At 47.5% G+C, this 20,348-nt stretch overlaps 1 protein-coding gene across 1 annotated transcript in view; it reads left to right on the top strand.

Moving 5' to 3' along the window:
• The window catches only part of CADM4 (cell adhesion molecule 4), a 429,923-nt gene that overhangs the window by 373,681 nt on the left and 35,894 nt on the right, over window positions 1–20,348 (top strand). The window contains exon 6 of the mRNA XM_063942494.1: window positions 2,419–2,509. Within this exon, the coding sequence (XP_063798564.1) occupies window positions 2,419–2,509 (91 nt within the window). The remainder of the gene's footprint in view (window positions 1–2,418; window positions 2,510–20,348) is intronic.

Below are 20,348 nucleotides of genomic sequence, written 5' to 3'. Positions count from 1 at the left end.
TTGTAAGCTAAGGGAAACACTTCCACTATCAAACATGAACATAAAGAAGTGCCCAGATTTATCAAGCCTTGGAGAGTGATAAATTACACGGTGATAAAGTACGAACCAATCAGCTCCTAACTGTTCAAACACATCCTGTAATATGGCAGTTAGGAGCTGATTGTTTGGTAATGTATCTCTCTCCAAGGCCTGATAAATCTTGGCAATAGTTTGATACATCTCCAGTTAAGATTAAAAAGGTATGGGGGTCTATTCATGAAGCGGTGAAAATGTTGGAGAAGTGAGCCTGTGGAGAAGTTGCCCATGGCAACCGATCAGCTACTCTAAAATTGTATTTTATGCAAATGATAAATGTTACTTCAATGCTGATTGGTTGCCATGGGCAACTTCTCCACTGGCTCACTTCTCTACTCTTTTCACCGCTTCATGAATAGACCCCTTGGGGAGGACAACTACAGTTCCAGCAATTAGCATACCTAGAACCGGATTAAGGGCCACACGGGCCTGGGCCTGAAAATGTTCAAGGAACTAGAGGAGGAGCTTGGACAGGTACTGTGTGGGTTTGGCCAGAACCATGTAGGTGTGACCAGTGATGTGTGGGGTGTGGCCAGAGCCATGTAGGTGTGGCCACTGATATGTGGGGTGTGGCCAGAGCCATGTGGGTGTATACACCCCTACACTATCAGCCCTTGGTAAGATGTACTAAGCCTTGAAGAGAGATAAAGAGGAGAGAGAGAAACTACCAACTCCTAACACGTTTTTCAAACACAGTGGGGCAGATGTATTAACCTGGAGAAGGCATAAGGAAGTGATAAAGCGGTGATAAGTGCAAGGTGATAAACGCTCCAGCCAATCAGCTTCTATCTGTTAATTTACATATTGGAGCTGATTGGCTGCTGCCTTTATCACCTTGCACATATCACTGGTTTATCACTTCCTTATGCCTTCTCCAGGTTAATACATCTGCCCCACAGCCTGTAACATGGCAGATGGTAGTTAGGAGCTGATTGGCCGGTACTTCATCTCTCTCCACTATCACTCTCTAAGGCTTAGTACATCTACCCTATAAGATTTATGTCTGACTGTGTGGCCAGCTGGGTGAATAGTCATCCTCATACTGTAATAATGATAAGCCTATTTCAATGGGCTGTACTCCCGTCTACCCCATTATTACACGGGGCCTGAGCAACTTTCCTGTTCTTGATGGGACAGTGAATGGCCCAATTCCGGGATGAGACCTGTTGATAAATGGGCATAGGTTCTTTGCAGTAATGCGGTCTTGGTTGAGGGGACTCATAGAGGGGGCATATTTTGCCCTATGGTTCTTTTTTTAATGCGTACAGAAGAAAAAATATATACATACGCTCCGCAAATAATTATTTATGCGCAAACGATGTTGTGTCCCTTTAAAAAATTGCCAAGAGGTGCTCCAGCAGCTGTCGCCTAGGTGGGTGCAGCCCCCTCCCTCAGTGATGGCGTTACTAGACACATGCAGTTCCCCTCCATGTGAGGATGTCTGAACCTTGCCGCACACAATCAGCATTATGTAAATAAAATAACATGAATCCTGAGAGGCCGGTGGGGGGGCAGGAATACATTACTATATATCTGCTGCTGCGCTGTGTGTGTCTCAGATAAGCCCAAATACTTCTATTGATAGTTTTCATGAAGTGGATGCGGCGAAGCTCCATCATTTACCTCTAATTAAATTAACATTTCTCACACAACGGACTTAATTAGCAACAGGGGCGTCACCGGTTCAGCTGTAACTATAGCAACCCAATAATATGTGTATGCAATGTAAGCCACCTCACAGACACCGCATTGGAGAGAGATATAGGGCGGGATGTACTAACCAATGGCGGTACATCCTGCCGCACATCACATTGACGCGATTAGTATTGCAAAGGGCAGCTCTTCCAATAAGAGTTGTCCTTTGCGAATAGCGCCGGTCACTCCACTCCCAGGTTTTGGCCTCAGGAGTCCATCTGCCTATTCATGGGTGATGGACCTGATATTGTCTTGTCTTTGGACCCAGAACAGATGTGAGGTTATATGATAATGTAATAGAAAAGGATATATGCTGGGGAGCAAGTAACCGCTATGGGCCTCCGACAGCCTTAACAAGGCCCATTGTCAGTTGAAAATGATCCACCTGGCTTAATGACTCCTGACAGGGCGGATCTCGCCCAATGAGGGTGCCCCATTTATGATGCCAACTGATATCTGATGATATGATGATCTTTTGATTTATTTATTAAGCCACTAAGAGAGAGACAAACTGACAGCTTAGCGATACACCCTCATACACCGCTCTGACGCCCGTCCGATAGGAATTGTACTTTGGTTGTAGCTTGCAGGTTGCAGCTGATTGAATTGCACCCATTTTATCTGCACTTTCCCTCTTCTCTCCCATAGTTTCCCCGACAGCCCGCATACAAGCCTCCCCGGGCCTAGTGAGAGAAGGAGACCTGCTTACTCTGAAATGTGACGTAACTGGGAACCCCAGGTAAGGACCAGCTGTCTCGTCACTCGCTGACCACCAAGCTCACCGTGCTATATACAGTATATCTACCAATGGGCTGTCTTCTAGAATTCCGGGTCTGACCTAGCTGTATTGTCTGTTGTGTTTGGTAGTACAGATGGAGCCACGATCATCTAGGCTTCTCTGCTGCACCTAGGTGCACCATGGTTTATTAGCATAAGCCTTTCATCTACTGTTCTCAGCTGCAATACAATACAGAGAACAATACAGCAGGGGATTAAGTCCGACTGCCCTGGCTCAGTTAATCCTATTAAAGGCCAAGATAAAGATGTCTCCATCTTTATGTTTGGTGATACAGGGGACAAGACTCACACATGGTACTGTTTCGGCAGCAGTGTCGTCTCATGCCTTTGACAGCCAGCATGGAAGCCCCAGTAGATTGTTCTGCAGATGGGAAGTAGACATGTGATAGTCTCTTTCTTTTAAAACTTTAAGAACAATGTTAATGAAGCCATCAGGATAACATTATGAACCAACCCACACGAAATGCATAGCGCTCTTGGTGATTGGGATCCGGTCTCTAAGTCGACAGTAACTAGGTCGACTATTGGTCGACAGTAACTAGGTCGACAGGGTGTCTAGGTCGACAGGACCTTTAGGTCGACATGTTCTAGGTCGACAGGTCAAAAGGTCGACATGAGTTTTTCGCAATTTTTTCTTTTTTTTTAACCTTTTCATACTTAACGATCCACGTGGACTACGATTGGAACGGTAATCTGTGCCGAGTGAAGCGGTAGCGGAGCGAAGGCACCATGCCCGAAACATGGCGAGCGAAGCGAGCCATGCGAGGGGACGCGGTGCACTAATTGGGGTTCCCGGTCACTCTACGAAGAAAACGACACCAAAATAACATAAAAAACTCATGTCGACCTTTTGACCTGTCGACCTAGAACATGTCGACCTAAAGACCCTGTCGACCTAGTTACTGTCGACCAATAGTGGTCGACCTAGACATTGTCGACCTTCAATATCACACCCTTGGTGATTACATCCGCAACATTGAATCTGGTTTGTGGATTATTGCAAATAGAAGATTTCAGTGTGCAAAGCAAGATTCACAAAATGTTTTACAGGGGGTGCTAACTTAGGTGGTTAAAGACCATAGGCAAATGCAGGGGTGGGGAAGGGGGGTTCCGGTTGCCCGGAAACCCTCCTCCTCTTGGCAAGTGGCTCAAATTATGACAACAAAGCAATGGTATATAATACAACTACTGGAGCTACTTCTACCAAGTTCGCTGTGTGTGTGGATCTGAGTCCTCAATCAGTGCACTAGACCAGAGAGTAGCTACCAGGAAGAAGAGACAGGAGCCTTACCATGAGGTGGGAGAGTGTGTGCTTAAAAAGTGCAGTACTCTGCAGCTATTGGTGGTCATTCCGAGTTGTTCGCTAGCTGTTTTAGTTCGCAGCGCAGCGTTTAGGCAAAAAAGCGGCACTTCTGCGCATGCGTATGCGGCGCAATGCGCATGTGCGACGTACTTTCACAACACCCAAAGTAGTTTCACACAAGGTCTAGCGAAGCTTTTCAGTCGCACTGCTGGCCGCAGAGTGATTGACATGAAGTGGGCGTTTCTGGGAGGTAACTGACCGTTTTCGGGGAGTGTGTGGAAGAACGCAGGCGTGTCAGATACAAACGCAGGCGTGCCTGGCCAAACGCAGGGCGTGTTCGTGACGTCAAAACAGGAACTAAATAGTCTGAAGTGTTCGCAAGGTAGGAGTAGATCTGGAGGTGCTCAAAATCTTTTTCTCTGACGTCCTAGTGGATGCTGGGGACTCCGTCAGGACCATGGGGAATAGCGGCTCCGCAGGAGACGGGGCACAAAATTTAAAAGTTTGACCACTAGGTGGTGTGTACTGGCTCCTCCCCCTATGACCCTCCTCCAAGCCTCAGTTAGGTTTTTGTGCCCGTCCGAGCAGGGTGCAATCTAGGTGGCTCTCATAAAGAGCTGCTTAGAGTAAAAGTTTTGATAGTTTTATTATTTTCAGTGAGTCCTGCTGGCAACAGGCTCACTGCAACGAGGGACCTAGGGGAGAAGAAGTGAACTCACCTGCGTGCAGGATGGATTTGCTTCTTAGGCTACTGGACACTAGCTCCAGAGGGACGATCACAGGTACAGCCTGGATGGGTCACCGGAGCCGCGCCGCCGACCCCCTTGCAGATGCCGAAGTAAGAAGAGGTCCAGAAACCGGCGGCTGAAGGCTTTTCAGTCTTCATGAGGTAGCGCACAGCACTGCAGCTGTGCGCCATTGCGCTCAGGCACACTTCACACCGGCGGTCACTGAGGGTGCAGGGCGCCCTGGGCAGCAATGTTAATACCTTTCTGGCTAAAAAGAATACATCACATATAGTCCATGAGGCTATATGGATGTATTTCACCCCTGCCAGGTCTCAGAAAAACCGGGAGAAGAGCCCGCCGGAATAGGGGGCGGGGCCTATCTCCTCAGCACACAGCGCCATTTTCCTACACAGCTCCGCTGCTAGGAAGGCTCCCAGGCTCTCCCCTGCACTGCACTACAGAAACAGGGTAAAAAACAGAGAGGGGGGGCATTTTTTGGCGATATTATATATATTTAAGCAGCTATAAGGAAACAACACTTATATAAGGTTGTTCCTATATAATTATAGCGCTTTGGTGTGTGCTGGCAAACTCTCCCTCTGTCTCCCCAAAGGGCTAGTGGGGTCCTGTCTTCTATCAGAGCATTCCCTGTGTGTCTGCTGTGTGTCGGTACGTGTGTGTCGACATGTATGAGGACGATTTTGGTGTGGAGGCGGAGCAATTGCCGGTAATGGTGATGTCACCCCCTAGGGAGTCGACACCGGAATGGATGGCTTTGTTTATGGAATTACGTGATAATGTCAGCACGCTGCAAAAGTCGGTTGACGACATGAGACGACCGGCAAACCAGTTAGTACCTGTACAGGCGTCTCAAACACCGTCAGGGGCTGTAAAACGCCCTTTGCCTCAGTCGGTCGACACAGACCCAGACACGGACACCGAATCTAGTGTCGACGGTGAAGAAACGAACGTATTTTCCAGTAGGGCCACACGTTATATGATCACGGCAATGAAGGAGGCTTTGCATATCTCTGATACTGCAAGTACCACAAAAAGGGGTATTATGTGGGGTCTGAAAAAACTACCTGTAGTTTTTCCTGAATCAGAGGAATTGAATGACGTGTGTGATGAAGCGTGGGTTACCCCTGATAAAAAACTGCTAATTTCAAAGAAGTTATTGGCGTTATACCCTTTCCCGCCAGAGGTTAGGGCGCGCTGGGAAACACCCCCTAGGGTGGACAAGGCGCTCACACGTTTATCCAAACAAGTGGCGTTACCGTCTCCTGATACGCCCGCCCTCAAGGATCCAGCTGATAGGAGGCTGGAAAATACTCTAAAAAGTATATACACACATACTGGTGTTATACTGCGACCAGCAATCGCCTCAGCCTGGATGTGCAGTGCTGGGGTGGCTTGGTCGGATTCCCTGACTGAAAATATTGATACCCTGGATAGGGACAGTATTTTATTGACTATAGAGCAATTAAAGGATGCATTCCTTTATATGCGAGATGCACAGAGGGATATCTGCACTCTGGCATCAAGAGTAAGTGCGATGTCCATATCTGCCAGAAGAAGTCTATGGACACGACAGTGGTCAGGCGATGCGGATTCCAAACGGCATATGGAAGTATTGCCGTATAAAGGGGAGGAATTATTTGGGGTCGGTCTATCGGATTTGGTAGCCACGGCAACAGCCGGGAAGTCCACCTTTTTACCTCAAATCCCCTCCCAGCAGAAAAAGACGCAGTCTTTTCAGCCGCAGTCCTTTCGTTCATATAAGAACAAGCGAGCAAAAGGACATTCATATTTGCCCCGAGGCAAAGGAAAGGGTAAGAGAGCAAGCAGCCCCTTCCCAGGAGCAGAAGTCCTCCCCGGCTTCTGCAAAGGCCTCAGCATGACGCTGGGACCTTACAAGCGGACTCAGGGGCGGTGGGGGGTCGCCTCAAGAATTTCAGCGCACAGTGGGCTCACTCGCAGGTGGATCCCTGGATCCTGCAGGTAGTATCTCAGGGTTACAGGTTGGAATTCGAGAAGTCTCCCCCTCGCCGGTTCCTAAAATCTGCTTTGCCAAACGTCTCCCTCAGACAGGGCGACGGTATTGGAAGCCATTCACAAGCTGTATTCTCAGCAGGTGATAATCAAGGTACCCCTTCTACAACAGGGAAAGGGGTATTACTCCACGCTATTTGTGGTACCGAAGCCGGACGGCTCGGTAAGACCTATTCTAAATCTGAAATCTCTGAACCTGTACATACAAAAATTCAAGTTCAAGATGGAGTCACTCAGAGCAGTGATAGCGAATCTGGAAGAAGGGGATTTTATGGTGTCCTTGGACATCAAGGATGCTTACCTTCATGTCCCAATTTGCCCTTCACACCAAGGGTACCTCAGGTTCGTGGTACAAAACTGTCATTATCAGTTTCAGACGCTGCTGTTTGGATTGTCCACGGCACCCAGGGTCTTTACCAAGGTAATGGCCGAAATGATGATCCTTCTTCGAAGAGAAGGCGTATTAATTATCCCTTACTTGGACGATCTCCTGATAAGGGCAAGATCCAGAGAACAGCTGGAGGTCGGAGTAACACTAACTCAAGTAGTGCTCCAACAGCACGGGTGGATTCTGAATTTTCCAAAATCCCAACTGATCCCGACGACACGTCTGCTGTTCCTAGGGATGATTCTGGACACTGTTCAGAAAAAGGTATTTCTTCCGGAGGAGAAAGCCAGGGAGTTATCCGAACTCGTCAGGAACCTCCTAAAACCAGGGACAGTGTCTGTGCATCAATGCACAAGAGTCCTGGGAAAAATGGTGGCTTCTTACGAAGCGATTCCATTCGGCAGATTCCATGCACGAATTTTTCAGTGGGATCTGCTAGACAAATGATCCGGATCGCATCTGCAGATGCATCAGCGGATAAAATTGTCGACAAGGACAAGGGTCTCTCTGCTATGGTGGTTGCAGAGTGCTCATCTGTTAGAGGGCCGCAGATTCGGCATACAGAACTGGGTCCTAGTGACCACGGATGCCAGCCTGAGAGGCTGGGGAGCGGTCACACAAGGAAGAAACTTCCAGGGCGTGTGGTCAAGCCTGGAAACGTCTCTTCACATAAATATACTGGAACTAAGAGCAATCTACAATGCTCTAAGCCTGGCAAAACCTCTGCTTCAGGGTCAGCCGGTGTTGATCCAGTCGGACAACATCACGGCAGTCGCCCACGTAAACAGACAGGGCGGCACAAGAAGCAGGAGGGCAATGGCAGAAGCTGCAAGGAGCAGTGTTCACCACATGATTGTAGTCCATTGGGAAAGACCAATGGTGGACATGATGGCGTCCCGCCTCAACAAAAAACTGGACAGGTATTGCGCCAGGTCAAGAGACCCTCAGGCAATAGCTGTGGACGCTCTGGTAACACCATGGGTGTACCAGTCAGTGTATGTGTTCCCTCTTCTGCCTCTCATACCCAAGGTACTGAGAATTATACGGCAAAGGGGAGTAAGAACGATACTAGTGGCTCCGGACTGGCCAAGAAGGACTTGGTACCCGGAACTTCAGGAGATGCTCACGGAAGATCCGTGGCCTCTACCTCTAAGAAGGGATCTGCTTCAGCAGAGACCGTGTCTATTCCAAGACTTACCGCGGCTGCGTTTGACGGCATGGCGGTTGAACGCCGGATCCTAAGGGAAAAAGGCATTCCGGAAGAGGTCATCCCTACCCTGGTCAAAGCCAGGAAGGAGGTGACTGCACAACATTATCACCGCATTTGGAGAAAATATGTTGCATGGTGTGAGGCCAGGAAGGCCCCGACAGAGGAATTTCAACTGGGTCGATTCCTACATTTCCTGCAAACAGGATTATCTATGGGCCTCAAATTAGGGTCCATTAAGGTTCAAATTTTGGCCCTGTCGATTTTCTTCCAGAAAGAATTGGCTTCAGTTCCTGAAGTCCAGACTTTTGTAAAAGGAGTACTACATATACAGCCCCCGGTTGTGCCCCCAGTGGCACCGTGGGATCTCAATGTAGTTTTGGATTTTCTCAAATCCCATTGGTTTGAGCCACTCAAATCGGTAGATTTGAAATATCTTACATGGAAAGTAACCATGCTACTGGCCCTGGCTTCAGCCAGGAGAGTGTCGGAATTGGCGGCTTTATCGTATAAAAGCCCATATCTGATTTTCCATTCGGACAGGGCAGAATTGAGGACGCGTCCTCATTTTCTGCCTAAGAAGGTATCAGCGTTTCACCTGAACCAGCCTATTGTGGTGCCTGCGGCTACTAGCGATTTGGAGGATTCCAAGTTGCTGGACGTTGTCAGAGCATTGAAAATATATGTTTCAAGGACGGCTGGAGTCAGAAAATCTGACTCGCTGTTTATACTGTATGCACCCAACAAGCTGGGTGCTCCTGCTTCTAAGCAGACGATTGCTCGTTGGATTTGTAGCACAATTCAACTGGCACATTCTGTGGCAGGCCTGCCACAGCCTAAATCTGTCAATGCCCACTCCACAAGGAAGGTGGGCTCATCTTGGGCGGCTGCCCGGGGGGTCTCGGCATTACAACTCTGCCGAGCAGCTACGTGGTCAGGGGAGAACACGTTTGTAAAATTCTACAAATTTGATACCCTGGCTAAGGAGGACCTGGAGTTCTCTCATTCGGTGCTGCAGAGTCATCCGCACTCTCCCGCCCGTTTGGGAGCTTTGGTATAATCCCCATGGTCCTGACGGAGTCCCCAGCATCCACTAGGACGTCAGAGAAAATAAGAATTTACTCACCGGTAATTCTATTTCTCGTGGTCCGTAGTGGATGCTGGGCGCCCATCCCAAGTGCGGATTGTCTGCAATACTTGTACATAGTTATTGTTACAAAAAAATCGGGTTGTTTATTGTTGTGAGCCATCTTTTCAGAGGCTCCTACGTTATCATACTGTTAACTGGGTTCAGATCACAAGTTGTACGGTGTGATTGGTGTGGCTGGTATGAGTCTTACCCGGGATTCAAAATCCTTCCTTATTGTGTACGCTCGTCCGGGCACAGTATCCTAACTGAGGCTTGGAGGAGGGTCATAGGGGGAGGAGCCAGTACACACCACCTAGTGGTCAAACTTTTAAATTTTGTGCCCTGTCTCCTGCGGAGCCGCTATTCCCCATGGTCCTGACGGAGTCCCCAGCATCCACTACGGACTACGAGAAATAGAATTACCGGTGAGTAAATTCTTATTTTTTTGTTGCCGCGCTGCGATCCTTTCGTTCGCACTTCTAAGATACACTACCAAAGGGCGGCGGCTTAGCGTTTGCATGGATGCTAAAAGCAGCTAGCGAGCGAACAAATCGGAATGAGGGCCATAGTGTTAAATATTAATACTGTTTTCCATGCAGTATGCAGTGTATACAGTATGTTTACATTATCCAGAGTCGTTACTGGGTACTTCTACTGCTCCCCCAGACTCCCGCAGTTGCTCCAGTTTTCTACAGAGTGGGATATTATGGACTGCATTTGGAAACCCCCCTCTAGAAATCCTGCATTTGCCACTGAAGACCCCATTTTAAGGAGTTTACTTTGCCCCCAAATTCTATGCATCCCCCTGTAATCAGGTTCTGCTGTTGGCTCTGTTGTGGTCTATGCAAAATCTCCATCTTTTTGCCTTTTTTTAAGCCAGATCTATTTTGAGCACTGAAGCCGCCATCAGGGCAGGTGCGCACACAGAATTACATGTTAATGGGAAATAAACTTTACTGTTGTGTTTTGCGTTTATATGTTGAAATGGGAACTGGATTCTAAGGGGATTTCCGAGCCTTTCCAATACGACAGCGACTTTCCAAGAGCCCGTGACATGAATATGTAAGCACCTCGCCCCTTGTCCAGGCACCAGAGGAAGGTTTCACAGTGAAATATACGGTCGTCATTAGCAGCAGTGCGCTGTAGGAAGGGGCAGGGAAATATATATATATTTGGGGGGGGGGGGGGTTTGTGACTTGGAACTGTACAGCCTCCGTTCTTATAATTTGTCCCCGCATCTCTTCTGCAGCCTGTGCACGGATGTATAAACCCCACAGACATATCCCGGTGACGTGCAGGCAGAACATAAAACGTGTTTTAATACGACCTGCACACCCCATATATCTCACACTGCAGCGGCAGGCAGAGAGAGAGAGAGCAGACGCACAACCTCCCACCGCATCCCTAAACACCACTAAGAATCCTAATCAGCACATTGCTCTAGAAGACCCCATACAACCGTCGGATTGTACAGAGCACTAGGTAGCCCGCATGAATCAGTAGTCGGCGAGGTGTCAGACTCTCAATCTTCACTGTACGCTCCAAGCCTAATGTGGCTCTCCCTGCTACACAACTAGCAGTGCCTGGGAGGAAATGTATCAAGCCTTGGAGTGTGGAGAGAGATAAACTACCAACCAGTCCTAACTGTCATTTGTCAAACACAGCCATTAAAATGACAGTTAGTAGCCGACTGGTTGGTACTTTATGTCTGTCCACTTTATCTCTTTCCAAGGCTTGATACATATCTCCCTTTGTCCTTAAATCAGACCTGAAACCTAAACATGGTCTGATATAAGGACAAATCAGTCACGCCAAAACACAGTCACGCCAAACTAGGGAAGGCCATCGATGATTCGGAATCATTGATGGTCTGTGACCGATGTTGAATACTTATACCATCGATGGGGGAGAACCAGATGGTTTCCCGCCATCGATGGTTTAGTGCTACCGAATTATTATAATTTTTTTTTCCTCAAAGTGTCAGGGCACAAAGCTTACCCCCACCCCCTGGCACCGGTGAAGCCACACCCCTGTGTTCTGACTGGCCCGCAGTTCATTTTAGAGTAACGCATCAATGGTTCCCTTACAGATGGTTTTACACCATCGAGATTATCCATTGATGGTATGATGGATATCCCACTGATTGCCATCCCTACACCAATCAGCCTCTCCTGGCACTCCAGATTGCATAAGAATCTTCTAGCGTTGGGCGTCTTTTTTTTTTTTGCCCAAAATGTGTTCTAGTAGCAACGAAATGCGACCAGGATGCAGAAGGAGACTTGTGTTGATTAATTTAATGTGACACTTTTATATCTGTGTGTGAGTCTCTGCATCTGTATACAAAGTGCTACAATGTAGCAGCCACAGCTTTTTTCCAGTACAAGTTGTGTTCTACTCCGTATACAGACTCAGCCACACACAATATACAAGTGTCATACAGTATATCAAATTAATCCGCACAGTCTCACCATGCGCACTAGTGGCATTGCGTTGCGACTAAGACGCATTTCTGGCAATAAAAGACGCCTGAGGCTAGCAGAGTTGTCCGGGACCTGTCGGCTCACTCACACCAGGTATCTCCCGCTGCATGGTGTATTCAGGCCAGATATATGAGAACGCATCTGTATGTGGCCTGGGAATGCAGCCTCCCTTATCACTAGGACATAGCGACGTCACTGACTCCCAAGGCACTTTGTGCGTACACACACCTCAGCGTCTCCCCGATAGCAATATCACACAGCACAGCTTGCCACGCACAGCTGTAAATGCCTCTAAACGGAGACACGGGTCATAGCGGTCACTATGAAACATGAAATCATTTTCTGAGCAGTCATCAAAAGATCTAATCACTACATAATAGCGTTATCCGGTGGTTTGTGCGCACAGGACGGTTTACAGCTCATGTGATGGAAGAGTTCAGATTTTCAGCACGCACAGTAGAAATATTAATTCTGATCACCTGGCCACGTTGACAGCTATAGAATCATTTGCAAACCTGGATGTTCCCAATTCTGGAAGTTCTCTCCCTGAGAGACGTGCATTGCTTGCAGGAAAGTATATGCGTATATTCCCCCGTGTTCAGAGCTGTACGCATCTGGCCCCTGTCGGTACACTTGTGCCCTTATTATCAATGAGTGATAAATTTCACTGTGAGTGATAAATTGCACCAGCCAATCAGCTCCTAACTGCCATGTTACAGGCTGTGTTTGAAAAATGACAGCTAGTAGCTGGTTGGATGGTGCAATTTATCACTCACAGTGAAATCTATCACTCATTGATAAATAAGAGCATGTGTTTGAAAAATGACAGTTAGGAAGGAGCTGGTTGGCTGGTGCAATGTATCACTCACAGTGAAATGTATCACTCATTGATAAATAAGGGCTGGTTTGCTATGCTACTTGTTATCGTAAGTGGACTTGTACCAGCTTATACGTGATGCAAATGGTACACCTGGAAACAGACGCATTTATGGTTACGTCCAGCTCCGCACAGTCCGCAGTTCTGTCAGCACGCCCTCTCTCTGAAGCTATGTGAGAGCTCTGCGTTGCAGTGCAGTTACGCCACCTCAGTCTCTTGTGTAGGTGCAGTTGTAGTGTGCAAAACTCTGCTACATGCGCTGGTGTATGCACCGTCTGAGGCCTTGCACAGAGCAGAAACACACAAGATACACGGCTGCCAAAAGGCGTCCGTTCTACCCTGCACTGGCTGCTTTTTGTCTACCCCAGCGTCAATTGCCACATAACTCCCAACATTGGGGAGGAGACCTTAAAATAGGCATAGGGGGACATTTACTAAGCAGTGATAAGAGCGGAGAAGTGAGCCAGTGGAGAAGTTGCCCATGGCAACCAATCAGCACTGAAGTAACATCTATAATTTGCATACTATAAAATGATACAGAGCTGCTGATTGGTTGATGGGGCATCTTCTCCACTGGCTCACTTCTCCTCTCTTATCACTGCTTAGTAAATGTCCCCCATAGTCTCATGATGAGGGTGTGATGCCACATTCTTGTCATGACAAGGGCTTGCCCGGCGCTCCGGATGGAACCCCGGAACAGTGCCCTAAAAGCTTGACTGTCCCACTGAAATCGGGACGGTTGAGAAGTATGGAACAATGTATTCTATAAAATAGTCATTGCTTATCAGACGTAGCCTTTGACAACTGAGGATTCTGCAACAAGAAAATTGAAATTTTTTAAGACCGATAAAACTATTGTCTATTTTCTTGAAATCCTGTTTGTTGTCGCAGGCATGTAGCCCTGTCCTGCCGTTTTTGTGCTCGCTTATGTTTGCAGCTGCCGATCGGCAAGTGTCGAGATTATAAGGACCTGATCACCTGTGCAGCGACTGCCTGCTTCCTCTAATTCCTGGGGAAACAGTCTAAAATTGTCCTGACATGCCAAGCCACACCCCTGCCACACCCACATCTATGAGAGACCATACATTTGGTGGCCCGCCATAGACACTGTTGATCAGCATCAGAAATGAAAGGTGGAGAATGATGCAAGACTACAGCCATGATACATCCTATTCTCACAGTTAGGAGCTTCTCCACTGGCTCACTTCACTCTTTTCACTAGCAGAAACAAGGAAAAATAGCGCTAAAATGGTCACAAATGCAAAGGTGGATCACAAGTAAATTCACAATTTAATAAGAATTGTATCTGGGTATAAAACATCAAATGCAATGCATATAAGTGGTCAATACCACATAAAAACTCTGTATAAAAACAATTGGAGAATGATAACCGGTGTAACTCCCAATGCCGGATGTTGATAATGAGAATGTCTGGTATAATGTACCTGTTCCTATAACAGTCCCCTTTGATTTGTAAGGCCCAATGTCCTATCTGTGGAGTATAGTTACCACCAAGATCTTTAGAGGTATTTAAGCGAATCTGCGTCCGCAAAGGCTGTTCCTCGTCATATGGTGGAGATGGACTTCCCACGATGAGATAGGAATGTCCTTGTATGATCCAATGGAAATTTCCAACGGGGACTTGGTCCAGGTCCAGAATGTCCGCAAGAAGGGAGTTGACACAGTCAGGCAGGTCTCACCAACGCGTTTTGTTGCATATATGCAACGAAACGCGTTGGTGAGACCTGCCTGACTGTGTCAACTGTGTCAACTCCCTTCTTGCGGACATTCTGGACCTGGACCAAGTCCCCGTTGGAAATTTCCATTGGATCATACAAGGACATTCCTATCTCATCGTGGGAAGTCCATCTCCACCATATGACGAGGAACAGCCTTTGCGGACGCAGATTCGCTTAAATACCTCTAAAGATCTTGGTGGTAACTATACTCCACAGATAGGACATTGGGCCTTACAAATCAAAGGGGACTGTTATAGGAACAGGTACATTATACCAGACATTCTCATTATCAACATCCGGCATTGGGAGTTACACCGGTTATCATTCTCCAATTGTTTTTATACAGAGTTTTTATGTGGTATTGACCACTTATATGCATTGCATTTGATGTTTTATACCCAGATACAATTCTTATTAAATTGTGAATTTACTTGTGATCCACCTTTGCATTTGTGACCATTTTAGCGCTATTTTTCCTTGTTTCTGCTATTGTATTTAGGGGTCTGACCAGCCCCGGTTTTTATAGCTGCTGTGGTGAACCCCACATCCAGCGCCTGAGTAGTCATACCTTAGGGTATTTCCTCTCTTTTCTCACTCTTTTCACTGCTTAGTACATGTCCCCCTTAGTGATGCAGTTTGCATCATTGAGGGGGCGGGGCCTTGTGTACAGTCACAAGAAGTGTGTCACTACGGCATGTCTCCCCACACCCTGCAGGCAGGTAAGCGCCATTGCAGGTGATTATCCTGCTTTAGCAGGAATCCCTAATTTAGGAGTGTCACAGGAGTGCCCCACAGTGATGGAAATACTGTAGATCTGTATTACAAGTTAGTATTCTTAAAAGCATGAACTCTGAATTCTAATACACTGTGAACGTTTCCAGTTTCCAGGTCTGGTTAATGATTTATTTTTTTGCTATTATGTCCAAAAGTCTAAGCCCAGAGAGTACATAGACTGTAACAAGACATTGTCCAGATTGTGCCTCTCTGTCACTCGGTCACCTCCTCATTTTACTCTCTTTGTCTGAAGTGAATGCAAACAAATGTGGTGCCCTCTGTTCCGGCAACACAGAGGAAAAGACAATTGCTCCTAAATGGTTATTTCTCCGTCCTAGTTCTCCCCAGCTGTTTTCTGTGTTCGCCGGCAGTGACTGCCCTTCTGTCTGTCACCATAGTTATCCGAGATCTGTTCTCCGCAGAACAATGAATATCTGTTGTGAAGGCCGCTGCTGTCTCTCTCATCTTCTTGTGTTGGGATCGGGAATTGACCAGCCTCAAACTACAACCAGATCTCCACTGGCTAAATGATATAGAGAAGAGAATGATATTATTGGCATACTGTAAGAGTATTATAAACCAACATTTAGCTTTGACGGTCTCCGTAATTGCGTATAGTCCGCTAATGTGTACCCAATTGTGAATGAGCTTGCAATGACTCCGGGCGGCGGCTTCACTTGCTAATGTTAGCATTTCCGTAGCGTATAAAATCACACTTGTGGATACAATTGTAGTTCAAACATGGATTAGGCCCCCTGTTCCTTCCACTGTAGGACTTTCATGATTGGCCCAATTGTCTTCTGTGCCTGTGACCATTCTGATGATCTGATTGGCTGCAGGTTGTTCTGTCCCCGCCCACTTCAAAACCGAGGCGATAAAGGCTGAATACAATTAACTTTAAATTAATGACCTTCAAGCACATTTAGATGTAGAGCGCCTAGGACTCCGGTTGGAAGGGCCAGTTAGGATTTGTAGTTCCACAGAAGTTAGAATGCCCAAGGTTGTGGAATATTGGTGTAATTGTTCTGGTAATACAGAATATAATGCTGGAATTTCATAATATCTTATATATAAATTTCATTAGTCTGTTTTGATTGTCTGTCCGGTTATGCATTTGGACATCCCTGCACCGATTGGGATGAAACCAAGGTGAGGTGGTCCAGTTGCACCCTGACCAGGTTTTGGAGAGGTGGGGGGGGGGGGGGGGGGGGAGTTAGGGTCCTGGTTGGACCTCACGGTGGAATGCGCCAAACAGAACTTTAACCCGTGGGGCCTGTTCTGGGCATCCACTGAATGGATTTGGAAGAAAACTTCACAGAGGGGTGGCAATTGGTTTGGGTTACCTAATGGGGTGGTAGGTTTCCCGGTCAGACCTCATGGCGGTGTACGCTGGGCAGAGCTTTGACACAGGGAGTCTGTTCTGGGCCTTCCACTGGATGGATTTGGATGAAAACTTTTAAGGAACTGTAATAACTGCCAGAAATGACCATAATTCAGTGAACTAAAATAATGCACAGAAATGGAGGTGGGAAGACAAAAAAATAAGATTTTACTTACCGATAAATCTATTTCTCGTAGTCCGTAGTGGATGCTGGGACTCCGTAAGGACCATGGGGAATAGCGGCTCCGCAGGAGACAGGGCACAAAATAAAAGCTTGAGATATCAGGTGGTGTGCACTGGCTCCTCCCCCTATGACCCTCCTCCAAGCCAGTTAGGATACTGTGCCCGGACGAGCGTACATAATAAGGAAGGATATTGAATCCCGGGTAAGACTCATACCAGCCACACCAATCACACCGTACAACTCGTGATCTGAACCCAGTTAACAGTATGATAAATTTAAAGGAGCCTCTGAAAGGATGGCTCAACAATAATAACCCGAATTTTTTGTAACAATAACTATATACAAGTATTGCAGACAATCCGCACTAGGGATGGGCGCCCAGCATCCACTACGGACTACGAGAAATAGATTTATCGGTAAGTAAAATCTTATTTTCTCTAACGTCCTAAGTGGATGCTGGGACTCCGTAAGGACCATGGGGATTATACCAAAGCTCCCAAACGGGCGGGAGAGTGCGGATGACTCTGCAGCACCGAATGAGAGAACTCCAGGTCCTCCTCAGCCAGGGTATCAAATTTGTAGAATTTAGCAAACGTGTTTGCCCCTGACCAAGTAGCTGCTCGGCAAAGTTGTAAAGCCGAGACCCCTCGGGCAGCCGCCCAAGATGAGCCCACTTTCCTTGTGGAATGGGCTTTTACTGATTTTGGCTGTGGCAATCCTGCCACGGAATGTGCAAGCTGAATTGTACTACAAATCCAACGAGCAATCGTCTGCTTTGAAGCAGGAGCACCCAGCTTGTTGGGTGCATACAGGATAAACAGCGAGTCAGTTTTCCTGACTCCAGCCGTCCTGGAAACATATATTTTCAAGGCCCTGACAACGTCCAGCAACTTAGAGTCCTCTAAGTCCCTAGTAGCCGCAGGTACCACAATAGGTTGGTTCATGTGAAATGCAGAAACCACCTTAGGTAGAAATTGAGGACGAGTCCTCAATTCCGCCCTGTCAGAATGAAAATTTAGGTAAGGGCTTTTACATGATAAAGCCGCCAATTCTGACACACGCCTAGCTGAAGCCAAGGCCAACAGCATCGACACCTTCCACGTGAGATATTTTAAATCTACCGTAGACAATGGTTCAAACCAGTGTGATTTTAGAAATCTCAACACAACATTGAGATCCCAAGGTGCCACTGGAGGCACAAAAGGAGGCTGTATGTGCAGCACCCCTTTCACAAATGTCTGAACTTCAGGTACTGAAGCCAGTTCTTTCTGGAAGAATATCGACAGGGCCGAAATTTAAACCTTAATGGACCCTAATTTTAGGCCCATAGCCAGTCCTGTTTGCAGGAAATGCAAGAAACGACCCAGTTGAAATTCCTGTGTAGGGGCCATCTTGGCCTCACACCACGCAACATATTTACGCCAAATGCGGTGATAATGTTTTGCGGTTACTTCCTTTCTGGCTTTTACCAGAGTAGGGATGACTTCTTCTGGAATGCCCTTGTCCTTCAGGATCCGGCGTTCAACCGCCATGCCGTCAAACGCAGCCGCGGTAAGTCTTGGAACAGACAAGGCCCCTGCAGTAGCAGGTCCTGTCTTAGAGGTAGAGGCCACGGTTCGTCCGTGAGCATCTCTTGAAGTTCCGGGTACCAAGACCTTCTTGGCCAATCCGGAACCACGAGTATAGTTCTTACTCCTCTCCTTCTTATGATTCTCAATACTTTCGGTATGAGGGGCAGAGGAGGGAATACATACACTGACTGGTACACCCACGGCGTTACCAGAGCGTCCACTGCTATTGCCTGAGGGTCCCTTGACCTGGCGCAATATCTGTCCAGTTTTTTGTTTAGACGTGACGCCATCATGTCCACCTTTGGTCTTTCCCAACGGTTTACAATTTGGTGGAAGACTTCTGGGTGAAGTCCCCACTCTCCCGGGTGAAGGTCGTGTCTGCTGAGGAAGTCTGCTTCCCAGTTGTCCACTCCCGGAATGAACACTGCTGACAGTGCTATCACATGATTTTCCGCCCAGCGAAGAATCTTTGCTTGAATTAAGGCATTGTAAATGGCCCTTAGTTCTAGAATGTTTATATGAAGAGATGTTTCCATGCTTGACCACAAGCCCTGGAAATTCCTTCCCTGTGTGACTGCTCCCCAGCCTCTCAGGCTGGCATCCGTGGTTACCAGGATCCAATCCTGAATGCCAAATCTGCGGCCCTCTAGTAGATGAGCCCTCTGAAGCCACCACAGGAGAGACACCCTTGTCCTTGGCGACAGGGTTATCCGTTGATGCATCTGAAGATGCGATCCGGACCATTTTCCCAGTAGATCCCACTGAAAAGTTCTTGCATGGAATCTTCCGAATGGAATCGCTTCGTAAGAAGCCACCATTTTTCCCAGGACCCTTGTGCACTGATGCACTGAGACCTGTCCTGGTTTTAGGAGGTTCCTGACTAGCTCGGATAACTCCCTGGCCTTCTCCTCCGGGAGAAACACCTTCTTCTGGACTGTGTCCAGAATCATTCCTAAGAACAGTAGACGTGTCGTTGGAATCAGCTGCGATTTTGGAATATTTAGAATCCATCCGTGCTGACTTAGCACTACCTGAGATAGTGCCACTCCGACTTCTAACTGTTCCTTGGTTCTTGCCCTTATCAGGAGATCGTCCAAGTAAGGGATAATTAAGATGCCTTTTCTTCGTAGAAGAATCATCATTTCGGCCATTACCTTGGTAAAGACCCGAGGCGCCGTGGACAATCCAAACGGCAGCGTCTGAAACTGATAATGACAGTTTTGTACTACAAACCTGAGGTACCCTTGGTGAGAAGGATATATTGGGACGTGGAGATAAGCATCCTTGATGTCCAGCGACACCATATAGTCCCCCTCTTCCAGGTTCGCTATCACCGCTCTGAGTGACTCCATCTTGAATTTGAACCTTTTTATGTAAGTGTTCAAAGATTTTAGATTTAATATTGGTCTCACCGAGCCGTCCGGCTTCGGTACCACAAATAGTGTGGAATAATACCCCTTCCCCTGTTGTAAGAGGGGTACCTTGATTATCACCTGCTGGGAGTACAGCTTGTGAATGGCTTCCAGAACTGCCTCCCTGTCGGAGGGAGACTTTGGTAAAGCAGACTTCAGGAACCGATGAGGAGGAAACGCCTCGAATTCCAGTTTGTACCCCTGTGATACTACCTGTAGAATCCAGGGATCCACTTGCGAGTGAGCCCACTGCGCGTTGAAATACTTGAGACGGGCCCCCACCGTGTCTGAGTCTGCTTGTAAAGCCCCAGCGTCATGCTGAAGACTTGGCAGAAGCAGGGGAGGGCTTCTGCTCCTGGGAAGCGGCTGCATGGTGCTGCCTTTTTCCTCTTCCTCTGCCCTTGGGCAGAAAAGAGTGACCTTTTGCTCGCTTGTACTTATGGGAACGAAAGGACTGAGTTTGAAAAGACTGTGTCTTTTTCTGTTGATGTGAAGTAACCTGGGGTAAAAAGGTGGATTTTCCAGCCGTTGCCGTGGCCACCAGGTCTGTTAGAC

This window comes from Pseudophryne corroboree, chromosome 10 (genome assembly GCF_028390025.1).
Source record: "Pseudophryne corroboree isolate aPseCor3 chromosome 10, aPseCor3.hap2, whole genome shotgun sequence".
NCBI classification, from domain to species: Eukaryota; Metazoa; Chordata; class Amphibia; order Anura; family Myobatrachidae; genus Pseudophryne; species Pseudophryne corroboree.
This window is presented reverse-complemented; position numbering and strand designations above follow the sequence as displayed.